Raw genomic sequence first — 19,263 nt, 5'->3', positions numbered from 1 at the left:
AAATTTAAATACATTTTATTTATTTATTGGAGAGAAATAGAGGGAGGAAGAGAGAAAGAGAAAGAGAGAGAGAGAGAGAATGGGCACACTAGGGCCTTCAGCCACTGCAAAGGAATTTTTGACGCATGTGCCACATTGTGCATCTGGCTTTACGTGGGTAATCAAACCTGGGTCCTTTGGTTTTGCTGTCAAGTGGCTTAACTGCTAAGCCATCTCTCCAGCCCTATTTTTCAAATTTTATTCATTTGTTTATTTCCAAGGAGAGAGAGGGGGAAAGGAGAGAGAGAATGGGTGCACCAGTTCCTCTACTGCTGCAAGTGGAAACTCCAGATGCATGAGCCACTTTCTGTATGTTTTTTTTTAATTTTAATTAATTTATTTATTTTATTGGAGAGAGAAAGAGGCAGAGAGAGAGAATGGGCACACCAGGGCCTTCAGCCACTACAAATGAAATGTTGTTGTTGTTCATTTTTTAATTTACTTACTTGAGAGCAATAGACAGAGAAAGAGGTAGGTAGAGAAAGAGAGAGAGAGAGAGAGAGAGAGAGAGAATGGGCACGCCAGGGCTTCCAGCCACTGCAAACGAACTCCAGATGCATGTGCCCCCTTGTGCATCTGGCTAATGTGGGTCCTGGGGAACCGAGCCTTGAACTGGGGTCCTTGGGCTTCACAGGCAAGTGCTTAACCACTAAGCCGTCTCTCCAGCCCATAAATGTTGTGTTTTAATTCCAATTTGAGATATTATCTGAAGCATTCCTTCAATCTTTTGTTTTATTTTTCTGAAAGAAGATTCACTATGCTACTCAGGCTGGCCCTGGACTCCCAGACTTAAGAAGTCCTTCCACCTCAGGCTCTCAAGTAATGGAACTACAGGTGTGTACCACCATGCCCATCTACTTTCCTCCAACCTTTTAAAATAACATCTTCACATTTTAGTATGCTATAAGCTATAAAAGTTTAAAAATAATTAACTAGTTCATGGCATAGCCACTAGATTTTAATAATACATGTTTCCAAAATTAGATTAATTCAAAATCAGAGAGCCTATAAATAAGCACAAAACATAAAGAAATAGAACATAAATACTCTGGGCTCTAGGTGAAGCACAATTTGTAGGGTGCTTGCATTGCATGCATGAGGCCCTGGATTCAATTTCCAGCATTACATGACATGGTGGTACAGACTATTATCCCAGCACACCAGCACTCTGGGGGCAAAGCCAGGAGGATCGCCATAAGTTTGAAGTTGGTCTGATCTACATTGGGAGTTCCAGGCCAACCAAAAGGTACATATTGAAACTTGCCCCCAAAATATATAACTTAATCAGACAAAAAAGGCGTGTTGTCAAAATGTGAGTATAGATAAGAATAAGATGGGCTGGAGAGATGGCTTAGTGGTGAAGCGCTTGCCTGTGAAGCCTAAGGACCCCAGTTCGAGGCTCGATTCTCCAGGATCCACGTTAGCCAGATGTACAAGGGGGCACACGCATTTGGAGTTTGTTTGCGGTGGGTGGAAGCCCTGGAGCGCCCATTCCCTTTCTATTTGTCTCTGTCTCTCCCTCTATCTCTCTGTCACTCTCAAATAAAGAAATAAAAATGACAAAAAATATTTTTTAAAAAAAGAATAAGAATGTGAGTGTGGCAAAGCGTGGCAAATGAAGATGCTGGCCAGAACTTGCCAGAGCATGAATTTAAATTGCTTCTAGAATCTTGGAGATAATTTGGCTTGATCTCTTGTCCTTCTGATGGTGCCTCTTAAAAATATGGACATGAGTCAGGCGTGGTAGCTCATGCCTTTAATCCCAGCACTCTGGAGGCAGAAGTAGGAGGATTGCCATGAGTACGAGGTCACCCTGAGATTACATAGTGAATTCCAGGTCAGCCTGGGCTAGAGTGAAACCCTAAATTAATTAAATAAAAATAAATAAATAAATAATAAAACAAGGGCATGAACTGGCTCAGCAGGTGCATAGTTTAGGTCACAGAGCAAAGCTCACAGCTTTTGAGATCAGTGAAGGACTGAACTGTCTCATACTGAGCTGGGTATTGTGCCAATGGGACCAAACTATCTTGTGTAAGTGTGAAAGACTGAAAGCTTGTGTAGTGGTCATGTCACATGTCTACTAGGGCACTCAAAATGTTTCAAAGAGAATCTCTAGGCATAATAGGAATCAAACATGAGTGGTAATGGGAAATGTGCAGCTGAAAAGAAGATAAGAAATTCTAAGTGTTGAGATTAAAGGCATGTGCTACCACAGCCAGCTTTGATTTTTCATTTTGATAGCACTACACCAAGGCCTTAAGTGCCCTAGTTCACCTTCCTTTGGGCCTACATCGAAACACACTGAAATTCCACATTTTAGTTGAATAATCAAATGTAAGTAGAAAGGCACAAAACAGGGCTGGTTGTTTAATTCTAATTCATGATGCCCTGTCCCCAAATTGCCTTGTGATCCCTTAGGTTTCTCCATAAGTTGTCTGTATCAAGATAGTTGTCTATCACAGGATGATTTCAAAACACCTACAATTCCCCAAAGTTTCAAAGCTTTCCCTCCCACCTCACTTTTGCTAGATTCTCTTACTTATCATTTATAGATGCATCTCAAGTTATTAAACCCTCCCATCCTCAGGACCCTGAGAAAGGAAACTTCCCCAAAGATAAGCATTCTATTTGCTTCATCCCTGAGGTGCCGGACATACTGTTTCCCTCCTGTTAATGGCTAATCCTTGCACTACATTAGGAATGTTTCTCCTCTGCCTCTCTCAGGCTCTACGCAGCATCACTTTCACCTATCTTATGTGTATTCAAATCTACCTGGAGGCTGTCTACTGACTTTTAACCATGCTCAAGTTTTATCCATCAATAATAAAAACATACAGACTTTACTCCTTTCATCTACCTACCACTGTCTCTCTCCTACTTTTCCCTGCCAAAATCCTTATGAGAATTATCCATACTTCTATTTTCACAGGTTTGTCACCTAATATTTTATTTTTACTTATTTATTTAAGAGAAGAAAACAGGCAGAGTGAGAGAGAGAAAGAGAGAGAGAATGGGTGCACCAGGGCTTCCAGACACTGCAGACGAACTCCAGATGTATGTGCCAACTTGTGTATCAGGCTTACATGGTACTGGGGAATCGAATTGAGGTCCTTTGGCTTTGCAGTCAAGCACCTTAACTGCTAAGCCATCCCTCCAGCCCACACTCACTTATTTTTTAACTCCCTCCAGTATCTGCCTTTCAGGTCTGCCACTGCACAAAATAACTCTCTAAATTTGCCACCCACTTTCACATTGCTTCACATAATAATATCTATCTTCAGGCTGGGGAGATTACTCAGTGGCTAAAGGTACTTGCTTGTAAATCCTGATGGCCTGGGTTTGATTCCTCAGTAACCATGGAAAACCAGATGCACAAAGGGTCCCATGTGTCTGGAGTTTGTTTGCACTGACACTATACCCTGGCTTGCCCATTTTTATTCTCTCTCTCTTTTCCTCTCTCTGTCTGTCTCTCTCCTTGCAAATTAACTAATTAACTAATTTAAAAAAATCTGTATTCATCTTGCTTGTCCTCTCAACAACATTTGATACTGCTAAATATTTCCTTTGTCTTGAAACAAAAGTCCCTAACACAGCACATATTCTGTCTAGTCCCTTTCTCTTTAAGCTTATTTAGTAACATGTTCTTCCACACTGCACCAATTCCAGACACCCTGGCCTTCTACCTTTTCCTCAAGCCAAGCTTCTGTCTGTGATAAGCATTTGCATAAGCTTGCATGTGTAATCCCTCTGTCTTTCTTTCTCTCTCCTGGTTCACTTCTACTCGTGGTTTAGACATTATAGAAGTGCCAGATACTGAGGCTTTTGGCAAGGCCATAGCCCCTGTGTACTTTTCTTACCTGTAATATTTGTCAACATTATGCATTTGCATTTGGTTTGTTTAGTATTTAATGGACAAATGGATATGTAATGGACTACAACTATTCCACTGGGCAGGGACAAGCCTGATGTTAGCTGCCATTGTATCACTAGCATCCAACCTCCTCTGAGAATCCTGGAATGAGAGACCCTATACGCTGTTAAAGAGCATGAACTCTGCAGTCACACTGCCTGGGTTCAAAGCTTACCCATGCACCTTGCTGACTTGAAATCTTGAAAGTATCATTTAATGTCTTCCCACCTTGATTTTCTCACCCATCCAATGGAAATGGGCATACTCAAAGGGTTGTTTCAAGAGCTCAACGGAAATCATATACTTAGAAAAGTACTCATTAGAAAGTAAACTAAGTTCTTAATAAATGCTGCCTGTTGTAACAACTGTTCTTATCAAATAAGAACTAAAATATGATACTGGCTAACTGGCCAGCAAATGGATTACCTCTGAATTCCTTTAGCACTCTGAGTTTTGTTGTTTGTTTCTAGTGTGAGGCATTAATATCACCTACTGGGAAAAAATGCAGACCACACTGGGAAACTGAAACCAAAATTAGACAACATCCGCTGATTAATTCAATAGTCCTTACTGTTCCTGCATCCACATGGGATCCATATTTTTAACTTATCTTTCATAAGCATATATTCCATATTGTCACTTTTGTAATTAGGAAGAATTGAAACTGGTTATATGGGTAGCATCATCCTTTTTTTCTTTCTTTTTTTTTTTTTCTGATGACTAGAAAGCAGGCTGACAAAGTTCAAGTACTTATGGCAGTGAGCGGTAGACCCAACCCAGACCTATACACTAATGTCAGGCCCCTTTGTTCCACAATGCTGCATTAAAAGGCTCCCATTTTCTAAACTGTTTAGTGTACCACAGGCTTCACATAAGTATTTTTAATCACACACGGCTGATCAAGTACTTTAGGCAAGTCTGTTCTATCAATAATTCCAAGTTTACTATAATTATCTTTAATACTGGAAACCTTTAGGAATAATGTACTCAAAGGAAGCCCTTCTTTAGAGTAATCACAGTGTTATTAGCAAAATTTAAGAGGAACATGCAGGTGCTCCACTTACTGCTTTATCTCCGAGAGCCGTTCTGATGCTAAGTCTCACTTTAAAGGCATTTTCTGCATCTACCAGAAAGAAAAGGGAAAGAGCCATAAAACCTGTACAAACAGAGCCTGGTAAATCCTAGTATTTAATACAACTGAAATTCACAGAACAGCAACAACAACAACAAAAAAAAAAACTACAATTAAACTGCCCCCAAACAGCCCTGAAAGTTTGATGGAAATCATATTAGTTGGTTTAAATTTTTCTTTCAAACTCACAAAAGAGACTTAGGTTCAGCTTTCAAGCCACATGTATAATGCAGACTTATAAAAATAAAGACTTTTTTCACTCAATGATTTGTCAATCATTTAGAAAACTGTTAATCTATTTTTAAATTTCAAGGTGACATACCTGGTTGACAGAGTTCAGCATGAATAGCAGTCATCAGAAAAAAGAGTGGCCACAACATTCTTTCAGAGTCGAAAACAGAAGACAAACTGAGAAAAAAAAAATCCACCCTCCACTTAAAGCTGCCTTAGCCATTCTGTGACCCGGATTAGAATATCGGAGAAATCAGCGAGCCACCATCTAAAAGGTTTAATAATTAACACCCATCACTTGGGTTAATACTTCCATAGAAGCAGACCATCTCCTGTCAGTTATTTACGAAAAGCTGCATGGGAAACAGATTAGTTGTTTTTTTTCCAAACTCTACCTCAAAAGAATGTTTCCTTTGCTGACATAATCAGAAACCTCCCCCCGTGCCTCCTGTAGTCCTCTAGTTAAGCACATGGTAGAGAGAACTGGGTTCTCTCTGGAGGTATTCCTTGACATAAACTTTCCGCCTTAGAAAGCTAAACTATCTGGTTCATAGATAAGCTATCATATTTGGGAAGCTGTTGAGGAAGGAACACACTTCCCAGAATGTCTTCACCAAAGTCTCACCTTGGCAGGCAAACATCTTAGGATAGCTTCCACTTTAGGCAAACGAGATGGTTTTGTTTATCTCTAACATCTGGAAGTTGTCTATAATCAACATTAAAGATACAGAGCCAAAGGGCCCAATAGGACGTTCTGTGATAATGACAGGGCTCTGTAATGATGGCACCCAACATGGTGACCATTAGAGATAGGTGACTATTGAGAGCTTGAAAAGGGGCTAGTGCTGCTACAAACCTGAATTTCCTGAACTGTAATTTAATTTAGTCCAAGTAGCCATTTGTGGCTACTGACTGCATCAACCAGTGCAGCTATATAACAGGGACTGTGAACTACGTTCACTAGATTGTTTCTCTAATCCTCAAAACAATGCTACACTGCTACTTCTAATTATCTCACATATGAGAAAACCAAAGATCCATTAAAGTCATTGGCAGCAGTGGCCTGAGTGAAGTACCTGCTGGAATGATTTAAACTGGAACCTTATGGCCACCACACTGAGCCACAGACAGAGTCTGGTCCTCATAGGTTACAAGTGAAAGTGTAACCAAGGCCAGAGATGCTCCGTAGATTAAAATAGTGAGGTAAAAGACTTTTCCCTAGTGGGCATCCCACTAACAATACTAATAGCAGCTCCCTGGGGTCCAAGTAAGAACTTTCTTCTTTCTGCTGCTGCCTCTTCATGAATTCAGTCCCCAAATTCCACCTCCTTCCTGGAAAATCCTTAATGAAAAGATTAGATTGGAGGACCCTGGTGTTAAATGGGGAGTTTGGATTTTTAAAATTACCAACAATGACATATCTGCAGCACTTTGAGAGACCCTTTATTTCCCTCTCCTAGTAAGAGTGGGATGTTATTGCAGATGGTCCAGTTCTGCTAGCCAAATCCACCCAAAGAAGCCTTGTCTTGTCTTTTCCATGCTCATTCCAGGGACACTGAGTCAGGAAAAGCTGTCTCCGAGGAAGAGACAGCCAAGTCAGCCAGTCATTGTAGCTGTGTCACTGATAGGTACAATGGAAATTTCCCAAAAGAGAGAGTTTGCTTAACTACTGCCATCCTGAAACCGGAAATCAGATGAAGTTATCTTGGGAAGGAAAAGTCAATATGCATAGAGATAGAGACTTAAAATGTTTTATTTACATCAAAGAACAAAGCTGTGTTAGAGACACAGGCATCTGATTCAATCTACATTTAGTCCTGTATTTCATACAAGTGATAAATTTCTCCATATGCTTTTACATAACCATCTATGTAACTAGGATTTGAAAACAGTAAAATACTGAGTCTTAGCCAATTGTAAGACATTCATTTCAAAGAAAAAAATTCTTTTCCAATTATGATTTTTCTGTCTTTTTTCTTTCTTCTTTCTTTCTTTCTTTCATGTAAAAAAAAATGATGGGGGGAAAAAGGGAACCACCATCTTGATAGAAAATATAATTACTGCAGATAACTGGATTAGAGACTATGGTTCACTTGGTAGAGTACTTGCCTAGCATACATGATTAGATCCCCACTGCCACATAAAACAGGCTGTGATAGCTCATGCCTGTAATCTTAGCACTCAGGAAGTAGAAGCAAGAGGATTAGAAGTTCAAAGTCATCTTCAGGTACATGGCAAGAAAGAAAAACAACAACAAAAAGTACAGAGAAGCAAAAACAAAGAAGTAGAAAACACACAGAATATCACCAGTATGGATGACTAATGTTAATGTATTTTAAGAGTTGGAACACATTTTCCTTAGCTTTGTGACATCTTGTGTGTTCTTTCTTTTTCTTTTATTGAGCACTTTAATATATGAATATATTGTAAATTGGTCATAGTCCCATCTGGTTATACTCTTATGTTTCCTCTCCTTTGCTCTCATTCCACTGAGGGCCCTCTTCCATGCAGTTATAGGTAATCACTGTGGGGTGATAAATGCACCAATTAGTCTGTCGGGGGGAGGGGGGGACACAATGCTTCAACATGTATATCTCCACCCTGTGGTTCTTACATTCTTTCTACCCTGTCTTCAGCAATGTTGGAGGGCATGTCTCCTTCAGTGTTATTCTTTTTTGCAGGGTTGCACTCTAGCCCAGGCTAACTAGGAACTCACTTAGGCTGGCCTTAATCGTAAGGCAATCCTACTTCAGCCTCTCAAGTGATGGGACTAAAAGCATGTGCCACCATGCCTGCCTTCCATTAGTGTTGTTCTTAAGTAATGTTGCTGTTCTGTCGCTTTATAGTAGCATGCTAGGTAAATACTATATTCCATTTTCTTTTCACATGATATTTTGAAACAGGGTCTCACTAAACTGCCCAGAAAGATCCTGAACTTTGTTCCTCTTGCCTCAGGCTCCAGAGCAGCTAGTGTTACAGGCCTGTGCTACCAGACTCAATTTGAAGTTCAGATTTCCAGAGGATTCATATCTGTTGGTCTCACTTCATGAACTACTAAGTTTGATAGTTTCTTACCTAGGGGCTCAATAACTTTTCAGTAGCTACAGTCGTGATGATAAATAAAACAATTCCAATCATTGTATGTTACTATTTACTTCCAAACGTTCAGACTTTAGAGAGTATAAATAAAAATTTGAAAATACTGTCACCATGAACAGTCAAAAGTATACCAATGTCCTGAGACAGGAAAAAGAAATTGATATTTCCATGCTTTGATACTCCACAACACTACTGAAAAGCAGTTTCTGGGCACATAGCTATTGATCTCCTGCTCTGGGGTAAGGAAAATAAGAGACCACATAAAACAAAATGTGTGTGTTGTTCTTTTGATTCATCATATGATTTTAAAGCTCACAGAAATTGTGACGTGCACATGGAGAGGTAGACTCCACTTACCTGCAGTAAAGCAAAAGGTAGGAAGGACTGATATCCGTTGTAAATTTGATCCTGGATACTCTGCTTTTTTGTTACAAACTGGAATGATTTTATTCTCTTTAAATTGACACTTGGTATTAAGATGCATGAGGACCTAAGATATTTCTGTACATTGTACAAAAATAATTCTATTTTAAGATGGCCATGGTGGTGCACGCCTTTAATCCCAGTACTCGTGAGGCAGAGGTAGGAGAATCGCCATGAGTTCAAGGCCACCCTGAGACTGCAGAATGAATTCCAGGTCAGCCTTGGCGAGAGTGAGATCCTACCTCAAAAAAAAGATAATAATAATAATAATAATTCTATTTTAATTCTGTAGTTTTTAATCCATGTAATTGTATCCTCTGGAGATCATTCACAATGTCTTGGAGGCATTGTAAAAATTTTTATTTATTTAAGAGAGAAAGAGAGGGGCAGACAGAGAGACAGTGAGTTTGGCCATGCCAAGGCCTCCTGCCACTGGAAACAAATTCCAGACACATCCTCCATTTTTTTATCTGGTTCTACATGGGTATAGGGGAATTGAATCCAGGCCATTAGGGTTTGCAAGCAAGTACATTTAACTGCTGAGCCATCTCTTCATCCACTTGGGGCATTTTTTTTTCGAGGTAGGGTCTCACTGTAGCCCAGGCTGACCTGGAATTCACTCTGTAGTCTCAGGATGGCCTTGAACTCATGGCGATCCTCCTACCTCTGTCTCTTGAGTACTGGGATTAAAGGTGTGAGCCACCATGCCCTGCTTTAAATTTCACTTTTTGAGGTAGGGTCTTGCTCTAGCCCAGGCTAACCTGGAATTCACTATGTAGTCTCAGGATGGTCTTGAACTCATGGTGATCCTCCTACCTCTGTCTCTCAAGTGCTAGGATTAAAGGCATGTACCACCATGGCCGGCTGTATCTAGTAACTTTTTTTGCTGTTGTTGTTGTTTTGTTTGTTTGTTTTTCTAGGTAGGGCCTTGCTCTGAAACAGACTGACCTGGAATTCACTATGTAGAGAACTTTTCTTTTGCTTTTATTACACAGATTTCTAATTGAGTTGTCTAATCCAGTAACTTCTTTTTTTTTCAATTTTTTAAAATTTTATTTATTTGAGAGAGAGAGAAAATGAGTATATGCACACCAAGGCCTCCAGCTATAGCAAACCAACTCCAGATGTATATCTGGCTTTATGAGGCTACTGGGAGATTGAACCGAGGTGGGTAGGCTCTGCAAGCAAGCACCTTTAATGGCTAAGTCATCTCTCCAGCACAAGTACATACTCATCTCTGAAAGGACATCATATATACAAAGAAGCACATCCACTAGACGGGAAACTGGAAGCCTTCTGATCTACACTTTCAGGTTCGTTCAATCATGATACTTCTGATAAGGATCATCAGCATTCCAGTTTCTTCTTTTCCAGAACGATGTTATGTTGTCATTTTGTCTAAGAGTTTCCTCTGGGTCTTATTGCAGAACACAAGTTCTCTCAAGCGTTACATATTTTTTTTTCTTGCAGGGGACTTTTTCCATAATTTTTTCTTATAGCCAGCCTTTCTTTGTAGCTAAAGGCCAGAATGAAGCCAAAGAAACCAATAGACAACAGCTTTTACAGTCTCCCTCTCGCCGTTTTGTGAGCTGAAATATGTTACAGTTCTGACAGGCAGCTTCAGGACACTGGGAACCAAAGGAGCCACTCACTCTATTAAGGATTGTTGCAGTATGGTGACATGTCAGGTTTCTGACAGAAGTGACAAGCCCGCAAGCAGAGGAAACAACTGGTGTCCGAATGTGACTAAAATGAACCGTAGCCAGTGCAGAATGGAAACAGGCATTCTTGGTGTAGTTCTGATAGGCTGAAGATGCCAAAATATTCAGGGGCTGTAAGATTCCTGAAGCCGCTCTCACAGCGCCCGCAAAAACGGAGGCCGCCATCTTGCCTCCACTAACTTCTTATTCTCCACTTTTGATAGCATTTTGTTCACATTTCTACATCCATTTATTGCGGACATTATTGACTTTTTAAAAAAAATTATTTGCAAGGGGAGAATGAGAGAATGGGCACACCACTTGCCATTGAAAACATAACCCATGTGCTGGATAGATGGCTTAGCGGTTAAGGCATTTTCCTACAAAGGCAAAGGACGCTGGTTCAATTTCCCAAGACCCACATTAGCCAGATGCATAAGGGGGTGCACATGTCTGGAGTTTGTTTGCTGTGGCTGGAGGCCCTGGTGTGCCCATTGTCTCTCTCCCTCTTTCTCTGTCAAATAAATTAATTAATTAAAATAAAATATTAAAAAAAACATAACCCAAATACATGTGGCACTTTGTACATCCAGATTTATATGGGTACTGGAGAATTGAAGTCAGGTGCTCCGTCTTTATAATCATGCACCTTAACTGTTGAGCCATCTCTCTAGTCCATGATTGACTTTTGTGTTGACCAAAATTTAAATATCTTGATGACAGAGACTATGATTGGCTCATTATTTCACTTATCATGGCCAGAAAATATTTCAGTTTCAGAAAACTTAATTCACTAATTTGAACCATAAACTGGAATTCACATAGTTTGAGATCTTGGAAATAAAACATGGTACTTTACATTGCAACTTTATTTTTTTTACATGTCAGGTAAAAAAAAATCAAATAACTTTCATAAGCAAGGAACAATAGAGTTTGGAAATTTGGTCTCCACCCCAACCCCCAACATCATACTTTTTTTTTTAAATGAAAAAATCATATGCAGGGATATTCAAAAGCTCATCAAGTTTTTTGGGTTAATCAACAGCCATAATCATTATGAACTTTGTCTCATTTTTCACAGGTTAACATTTTTGTTCTTCAGAGAAAGTTAATCACTACTGCTTGGAAATAAAAAATTAATTCAGATAAACCAGGTGAATGCTACTGTGCCAACTTTGTATTTTTAAGGTAGGATTCTATGAGAGTGTGTGTCTCATCATGGTCATGCAGACCAATTCTTCATGACGAATCTCATGTAATAAAAGCAAAACCGTATTGACATTGCTTCCCATATGTTTATCGGTTCCCACTGTGTATGAAACAAGATTATATGAGGCCATTGTCTTGGACTTGGCTCCTGCACTAGACCCAAGGAACCATACCATATCAAAATGAAGTGACTCATGATAAATACCACATGAGAAAACTGAAACTTTAAGGAGGCAGACAGATCTCACAACAGACTAACTTCTGAAAATCCAAGGTGCTATGTTACTTTACTCAGCATACATAATAAGGAAGGAATACATCCCTGATACTGAAAACTTAGAACAGGGGTAGTCAATGAGCCCTAGGGGTATAACGACTGCTGTCGTCTGGCTAAACGTATATATTATGCTTATCAAACTGCCCTCTAAGCACTTCTCTTAATGTTCATACCCTTATATTAATGCTACTCTCACTTTTGGTAGAAAATCTTCTCTTTTCAGATGGCAGTGACCTTGGGATGACTCAGAAGGCATCATGGTGCTGGAAAGAAGTGACAGGAGTGCTCAGTACTGCACTATCTCTATTGTGGAAGAGGAGGCAAAAAGAATGTAAGAGCCAAAGGAAGGGTAGGACTCCATACAAGGTGCTCCCCCCAGACACAAAATGGACTGGACATCCATGACCTCACAGTGCCTGACACTACCTACACAAGCCCAAGAGGAGGAAAAGATCATGGCATCAAAATAAAAGAGTGACTGATTGAGATGGGGAGGGGATATGATGGAGAATAGAGTTTCAAAGGGGAAAGTGAGGGGAGGGAGGATATTACCATGGAATACTTTTTTTTTTCATTTTTATTTATTTATTTATTTATTTGAGAGCGACAGAGAGAAAGAGGCAGATAGAGAGTGAGAGAGAGAATGGGCGCGCCAGGGCTTCCAGCCACTGCAAACGAACTCCAGACGCGTGCGTCCCCTTGTGCATCTGGCTAACGTGGGTCCTGGGGAATCGAGCCTCAAACCGGGGTCCTTAGGCTTCATAGGCAAGCGCTTAACCGCTACGCCCATGGAATACTTTTTATAATCATGGAAGTTGTTAATAAAAAAAATTGAAAAGCAAAAAAAAGGAAAATCCCTTTTGTTTAACCCGTGCAGAAAAGTAACCTAAAGGAACTTGATGTTACCAACTATTCTTCTGTTGCCCAATAGGAGTGTTTATGCTATTTTATACAAAGGTAGTTGCCCCAGTTCACTAATCACAAATAAAAGTCAATTAATTTATAACTATTTGTGGTAATTTGTATTTCTAGAGAGTTCTAAGAATTGTCTCATGGACTGGACAAGTCATGATTTTTTTTTTTAATTTTTTGAGGTAGGGTCTCACTCCAGCTCAGGCTGACCTGGAATTCTGTATGTAGCCTCAGAGTGGTCTCAAATTCACAGTGATCCTCCTACCTCTGTCTCCCAAGTGCTGGGATTAAAGGTGTGCATGACCACACCTGGCTTTAAGTCATGCTTTAATTATTATTTATTTATTTGAGAAGCAGATAGAGAGAAAGAGAATGGGGCACCAGAGCCTCCAGCCATGGCAAATGAACTCCAGACAGATACATCACCTTGTGTGTCTGGCTTATATAGGTCCTGGGGAATCAAACCTGGGTCCTTTGGCTTTGCAGGCAAGCACCTTAAATGCTAAGCCACCTCTCCAGCTCCAAGTCATGATATTTTTGCTAGGTTAAAATTATTGCAGCTGGCCGGGCATGGTGATGCACACCTTTAATCCCAGCACTCAGAAGGCAAAGGTAGGGGCTGGAGAGATGGCTTAGCGGTTAAGCACTTGCCTGTGAAGCCTAAGGACCCCAGTTCGAGGCTCGATTCCCCAGGACCCACGTTAGCCAGATGCACAAGGGGGTGCACGCGTCTGGAGTTCATTTGCAGTGGCCAGAGGCCCTGGCGCGCCCGTTCTCTCTGTCTCTATCTGCCTCTTTATCTCTCTGTCACTTTCAAATAAATAAATAAAAATAATTTAAAAAAAAAGAAGGCAGAGGTAGGAGGATCGCCATGAATTTGAGGCCCCCCTGAGACCACATAGTTAATTCCAGGTCAGCCTGGGCTACAATGAGACCCTACCTTGAGAGACCAAAACAAAAATATATCTATACATATATATTGCAGCTATGCTCTATGTTATAGTATTACCCATTCTTCATTTTTTATTTTGCTGCCAGATGAAGGTCATCTAGTCATGCTTAACTGTTTATATATACTTCCTTTGCCAACCTTTACAAAAGTAGGTGGGAGGTATCATACCAGGTAAATTTTAAACTGTTCTAATTTTCATAATGGAATCTTTTTTCAAATTTATTTATTTTCATACATGTATACTCACGTGTGTGTTTACACACCAGGGTCTCTGCAAACCATTGTCCACTGACTTTATATGGGTGGCTGGAGAATTGAAACCTGGCTGGCAGGCTTTACAAGCAAACACATTTAACTTCTGAGCCATCTCACCAACCTAAAGATTCTCAAACTATGCTCATTCATTTTAAACTAAAAGACATATGATTTAATCACACATCTCAGGCTCTCCAATGTAGAGTTTTGCCCCAAAACAATGAACTTGAGCCCTCTCTTGTCTGAATCTTATTGAAAGGCTAATAATAAATATTTTCAGACTACATTAAAGATGTGTACACGAGACCCCTATTGCTTCAAAGAAGGAATAGAAGATACAATGTCAGAAGAGACTCCCCCATTTTGTATCCTTGAGAGACATTATTAATCTACTGCAGATTTTTTCCTTCTGAACATGAAGGGAACATTACTTCCTATATTATTCAGTCAGCAAATATGAATGGACAGGAGTTGGTATATGAATGGAAACTTACTTGTCATCACAGGGAAAGGTAATCTAAATGCTGCCTTGAATTAAGCCAAACTATTGTGTGTCTAAGTACTTAGCTGAACCAGAAAATTTGGACAGCTCATACATTTCATGTAATGTGTTATGCTTTGTAATTGTGTTAGTAGTTTATATTAAGGGACTCCATATGACATTTCGCATTTAACTCACAGTGTCATCATGAGGAATCGGAATTTCCCACAGGACAAAAACAGACAAAAATCTCTCTTAAAAAATAAACATTAAAACCTTAAAATAATTGACATTTTCTCTGTTCCATGACCAGGTAGAAGCTTAGAATTAAATCTATTGCCCACTTGCAAGTACTATTCTGGATCTGATGATATACAATTGAGTGCCTTATTTCTTCTGCTCAATGAATTTCCCCTCTGATTCTTTCAAATATTTATTTTGTACAACATTGTGTACACATTTTCATAAGTTGCTTCAAACCAATGAATGAATTAATGACTAAATAGTGGTTAGAGTATGTCCTCTCTCCAGGACTGTCTGTTCAGAGCTTCTTGGAAGGGGCAGGCTCCAGTAATCATGTTTTTCTTGTGGGCCCAGAATTGTAAATGGAGAGAGTAAGAAAAAGCAGTCTTTGTGAAGCAAGAACAAGAAGGGGATAAGAGAGGGTAAGGGGGTGTAGAATATGATCAAAATACATTTTATATATGTATGAAAATATTGTAAATCCATTATATATAATCAACGTATACTAATATTTAAAAACAAACCTAAGAATATATAAAAGAAAAAGCAAAGGAGAAGGAAGGAAGGAAGGAAGGAAGGAAGGAAGGAAGGAAGGAAGGAAGGAAGGGACTAAAGAAGGAAGGACAATTTAGTAGCTGGGGTTGGATTCAAGAAGAGGTCTATCTGTAGTGTCTCAACAGGCCCTAGACCAAATTAGGTGAACCTGTCCCTAGAAAAAGCTCTCTGAAAGGTTGGAAGGAACACGTTCTACCCGGCCCCAGGCAGGCTTACATGAAAACTAGCTAACAAGTCAGAGTTCTGTTTTATATTAGGTTGCTGTTCATTGAGTACAGCTGTTTAGAGCTGGCACAAACATGAAGAAATTAATTTTTTTAGGAGAAGCATCTGGACATCGGTCTAATTTCTTCCTTCGTTGTTCTTCTTTTTTTTTTTTTTTTGGTTTTCTGAGGTAGGGTCTCACTCTAGCTTAAGCTGACCTTGAGTTCACTATGTAGTCTTAGGCTGGCTTCGAACTCAGGGTGATCCTCCTACCTCTGCCTCCCGGGATTCGCTGGGATTAAAGGCGTGCACCACCACGCCCGCCATTTCTTTTTCTTCCTTTTTTTTTTTTTCTAGAAAGAGGCAGAGAGACAGAGAGAGAGAGAGAGACAGACAGACAGACAGACAGACAGACAGACAGAGACAGAATGGGTCACTGTACACACATGTGCCACCTTGTGCATCTGTACACAGGGGAATTGAACCTGGGTTCTTTGGCTCTGCTTGCAAGCGTCTTAACCCTAAGCCATCCTGTAGCCCCATTAGGGCTGATTTCTATAGGAACTTGTGATTCTTTGGAGAGGAGAACTTGATCGTGGAAGACGACGTTGTGGCCAGAGTCCGGAAAGTGAAAGGACTGAAAACTTAGTGCTACGCGAATACAGGGAAAAATGCGCATGCGCAGGGTGAGCGTGACCATTACGATTTTGTGGTTTTTTGGCTCCTTGTTTGAGAAGACCTTTAGGCTACGACAGGATTGAAAGGGCAGGAGAGAGGGATATGGCGCACATTAAAAGGTCTGGCCACCGTGGGAACCGGTGGGTAGCCCTGAAGAGAGGTGACTTAGTCCGGCGGAAGAGGCGTGTCCCAGCCCGGAGGAAGAGGCGAGGCCTGGTGAGCGGAAGTGACGTAGTTAGCTCGTGGGGAAGAGGCGTGGTCTATGCGTCTGGCGGTTGACGAACTTAAGAGAAGCCGTACTCCGCGACTGACTGAAGTACGAAACGGTCGCGTTTCCAGGCGAAGCAACCCGGGCAAGCCGACTAGCGTCTCAGAACAAGAATGTGGTCTCGCCGAGTGGGTAGGGTTGACGTGGTCTGGGATTCGCGAGGCTGAAGCTTTAACCGGCCCGCTTGTAGAGGTGTGGCCTCGGGTGGCGGCCGGCTGCGGGTTAGCTTCGAGGCGGGAGGCCCCTGAGTGGGACATGGCGTGACCGGGGCGTAGCCTTGCCTATGAGCCTGCTCTGGTGCGCGTGTGTGGTTAAAAACTGAGACGCAGCCGGGCGTGGTGGCGCAGGCCTTTAATCCCAGCACTCGGGAGGCAGAGGTAGGAGAATCGCCGTGAATTCAAGGCCACCCTGAGACTATGTAGTGAATTGCGGGTCATCTTGAGCTAGAGCGAGACGCCTACCTCAGAAAACCAAAAAGAGAAAAAAAAAAAAAGAGACGCAAGCGGAGGACAGAAGCGCGGGCAAGATGGCGCTTAGCTGAGGCTGGAGTCGCGTCATGGCTGTACACGCGGCTGAGATGTAGGGCAGAGGCCAGCCGGCTCGGGCTCGGGCTCGGGCTCGGGCTCGGGCTCCGGCTCCGGCTCCGGCTCCGCTCGCACTACGTCTCGGGCTTGGGCTTGGGTTCCGGCTGGGTCTCGGGCCCTGGAGAGCCGGGTCAGGGCGGGACTTCCGGTTTCATGGCGGACAAAGGCCGGATGAGCCGGGGCGTGACCTAGTGTATCGACCTAACGAGCTTCTCGTGGGGGCGTGGCTAAGTTAAGTGGTGGTAAACAAAATGGCCGCGTATTTACAGGTCCTGGTTGCTTGCGCAGAGATTTGCCTCCAGTAGATGTGGGCAACGGCGTTACCGTTGCGTGCCCTGCCTGACAGAAAGTAGACTCAGTCGCACACACGACGACGTGCCATTATGGGTCCAGGAAACGTGGGAGGTGTACGTCCGGTGAGTTTTGACTGGGAGTGGGCACGGGAGGGCGTAGCCTTTCCTAGTATCTTCCTTTCACAGTATGAGGAGTTGCCAGGTACTCACAGGATTCTGTCCACTTAAAAATATAGCAATAGTTGGAGATGTGGCTAAGCGCTTAAGACTCTTGCCTGCGAAGCCCCACTACCCAGGTCGATTCCCCAAGGCCCACATAAGCCAGATGCACAAAGTGATACATGAATTTGGACGTTTGTAGTGGCTGGAGGCCCTGGGATGCCAATTCTCTCTATATATCTGCCTCTCCCCCCTCTCTTTCAAATAAATTATTTACCTTTTTTTAGAGGTAGGGTCTCACTATAGCTATGGCTGACCTGGAATTCAGTCTGTAGACTCATGGTGGCCTTGAACTCACGGCAATCCTCCTACCTCTGTCTCCCGAGTACAGGGATTAAAGGCATGCGCCACCACGCCTGGCTTTAAATAATTGTTTCCGAGGTAGGGGTCTCACTCTAGCCCAGGCTGACCTAGAATTCACTATGGAGTCTCAGGGTGGCCTTCGAACTCATGGCAATCCTCCTACCTCTGCCTCCCTAGTGCTGGGATTAAAGGCGCCACCACGGCCAGCCCTAAATAAAAAAATTTTAAATGAGTACATAACAGGTCTGGGAGCTGAGTGGTTAAAGTCGCTTTCTTGCAAGGCCTTCCGGCCAAGGTTCAATTCCCCAGTACCCATTAAAATCCAGATACCCAAAGTGGCACATGGGACTAGTTAGTATGTAGTGACAAAAAGGCCCTGTCACACCCATTTTCTCTCTCTTTCTTAGATAACTAATAATAAATGGTGTAAAAGTTGTGGCTAGAGTTAGGGGATAAGGAGATTGCAATTCTGGGAGCTCGGGCTCAAGAAACTCGAAAAACCAAATAAGTGAGGGAGAAAAACCTCAGATCTGCATTATTTATTTTCTGATGATTGACGAAGAGAACGGACAGACTCTGGGATAGAGGATTAACAATGCACCTATATCCTGGGCACAAAACTGAGTCTTATCTACTCACCAGTCTCCCCAAATTTGTGTGTGTGCGCACAGAAACACACATGCATTTATGGCTGTGATTCTCAAGGTATTCAGCATTAAATGCTGCTTAGGCAAAAGCTAATAGGGCTGGAGAGATGGCTTAGCTGTTAAGCGCTTGCCTGTGAAGCCTAAGGACCCTGGTTACAGGCTCCATTCCCTAGGACCACAGGCTCCATTCCCTAGGACCCACGATAGCCAAATGTACAAGAGGTGCACGTGTCTGGAGTTTGTTTGCAGTGGCTGGAGGTGCTGGCGCGGCCATTCTCTCCCTCTCCCTCCCTCCCCCCCCCCCCCCCCCCCCGCCTTTCTCTGCCTCTCAAACAAATAAAAATAAAAAAAAATTAAAAAGCTATTGGAAACTTGTTACTACACTTTTCAGGTTTTTTTTAAAATACATTTTATTTATTTGCAAGCCAATAGAGAATGGGTGGGTCAGGGTCTCCAGGCACTGCAAATGAACTCCAGACACACTACCACTATATGCAACAGGCTTTACATAAGTACTGAGGAATCAAGCCCCAGCAATGTAATTCTGCCTCACTTATTTTTGTTGGAAAAGCCTGAGAAATAATTGTAATATCAAAGATACATACTTAATTTGTATAGTTCTGTCAGCCACTGAAAACCACAGTGT

The 19,263-nt window shown here is 41.8% G+C and overlaps 1 protein-coding gene, 1 long non-coding RNA gene and 1 pseudogene across 6 annotated transcripts in view; 1 reads left to right on the top strand and 2 right to left on the bottom strand.

Annotated features, from left to right (window-relative positions):
* Nucleotides 1-5,541, bottom strand: part of Cltrn (collectrin, amino acid transport regulator) — a 46,141-nt gene extending 40,600 nt beyond the window's left edge. For both annotated transcript variants that reach the window (XM_004671467.2, XM_045140873.1), the window contains exons 1-2: nt 5,407-5,541; nt 5,017-5,075 (exon numbers count right to left, since the gene is read on the bottom strand). In XM_004671467.2, the coding sequence (XP_004671524.2) occupies nt 5,017-5,075; nt 5,407-5,464 (117 nt within the window). In that variant the 5' untranslated portion in view covers nt 5,465-5,541. The remainder of the gene's footprint in view (nt 1-5,016; nt 5,076-5,406) is intronic.
* Nucleotides 5,542-10,138: 4,597 nt separating this feature from the next.
* Nucleotides 10,139-10,723, bottom strand: LOC101598057 (annotated as a pseudogene).
* A 5,863-nt stretch (nt 10,724-16,586) lies between these two features.
* The window catches only part of LOC123456684, a 36,742-nt gene continuing 34,065 nt past the window's right edge, over nt 16,587-19,263 (top strand). For 2 of the 4 annotated variants that reach the window (XR_006634617.1, XR_006634616.1), the window contains exons 1-2: nt 16,619-16,763; nt 17,425-17,571. This is a non-coding gene — a long non-coding RNA (uncharacterized LOC123456684). Of the gene's footprint in view, nt 16,764-17,424; nt 17,572-19,263 lie in introns of all 4 variants that reach the window. The other 2 variants (XR_006634618.1, XR_006634619.1) reach the window with 2 other exon arrangements.

This window comes from Jaculus jaculus, chromosome X (assembly GCF_020740685.1).
Source record: "Jaculus jaculus isolate mJacJac1 chromosome X, mJacJac1.mat.Y.cur, whole genome shotgun sequence".
Lineage (NCBI taxonomy): Eukaryota > Metazoa > Chordata > Mammalia > Rodentia > Dipodidae > Jaculus > Jaculus jaculus.
This window is presented reverse-complemented; position numbering and strand designations above follow the sequence as displayed.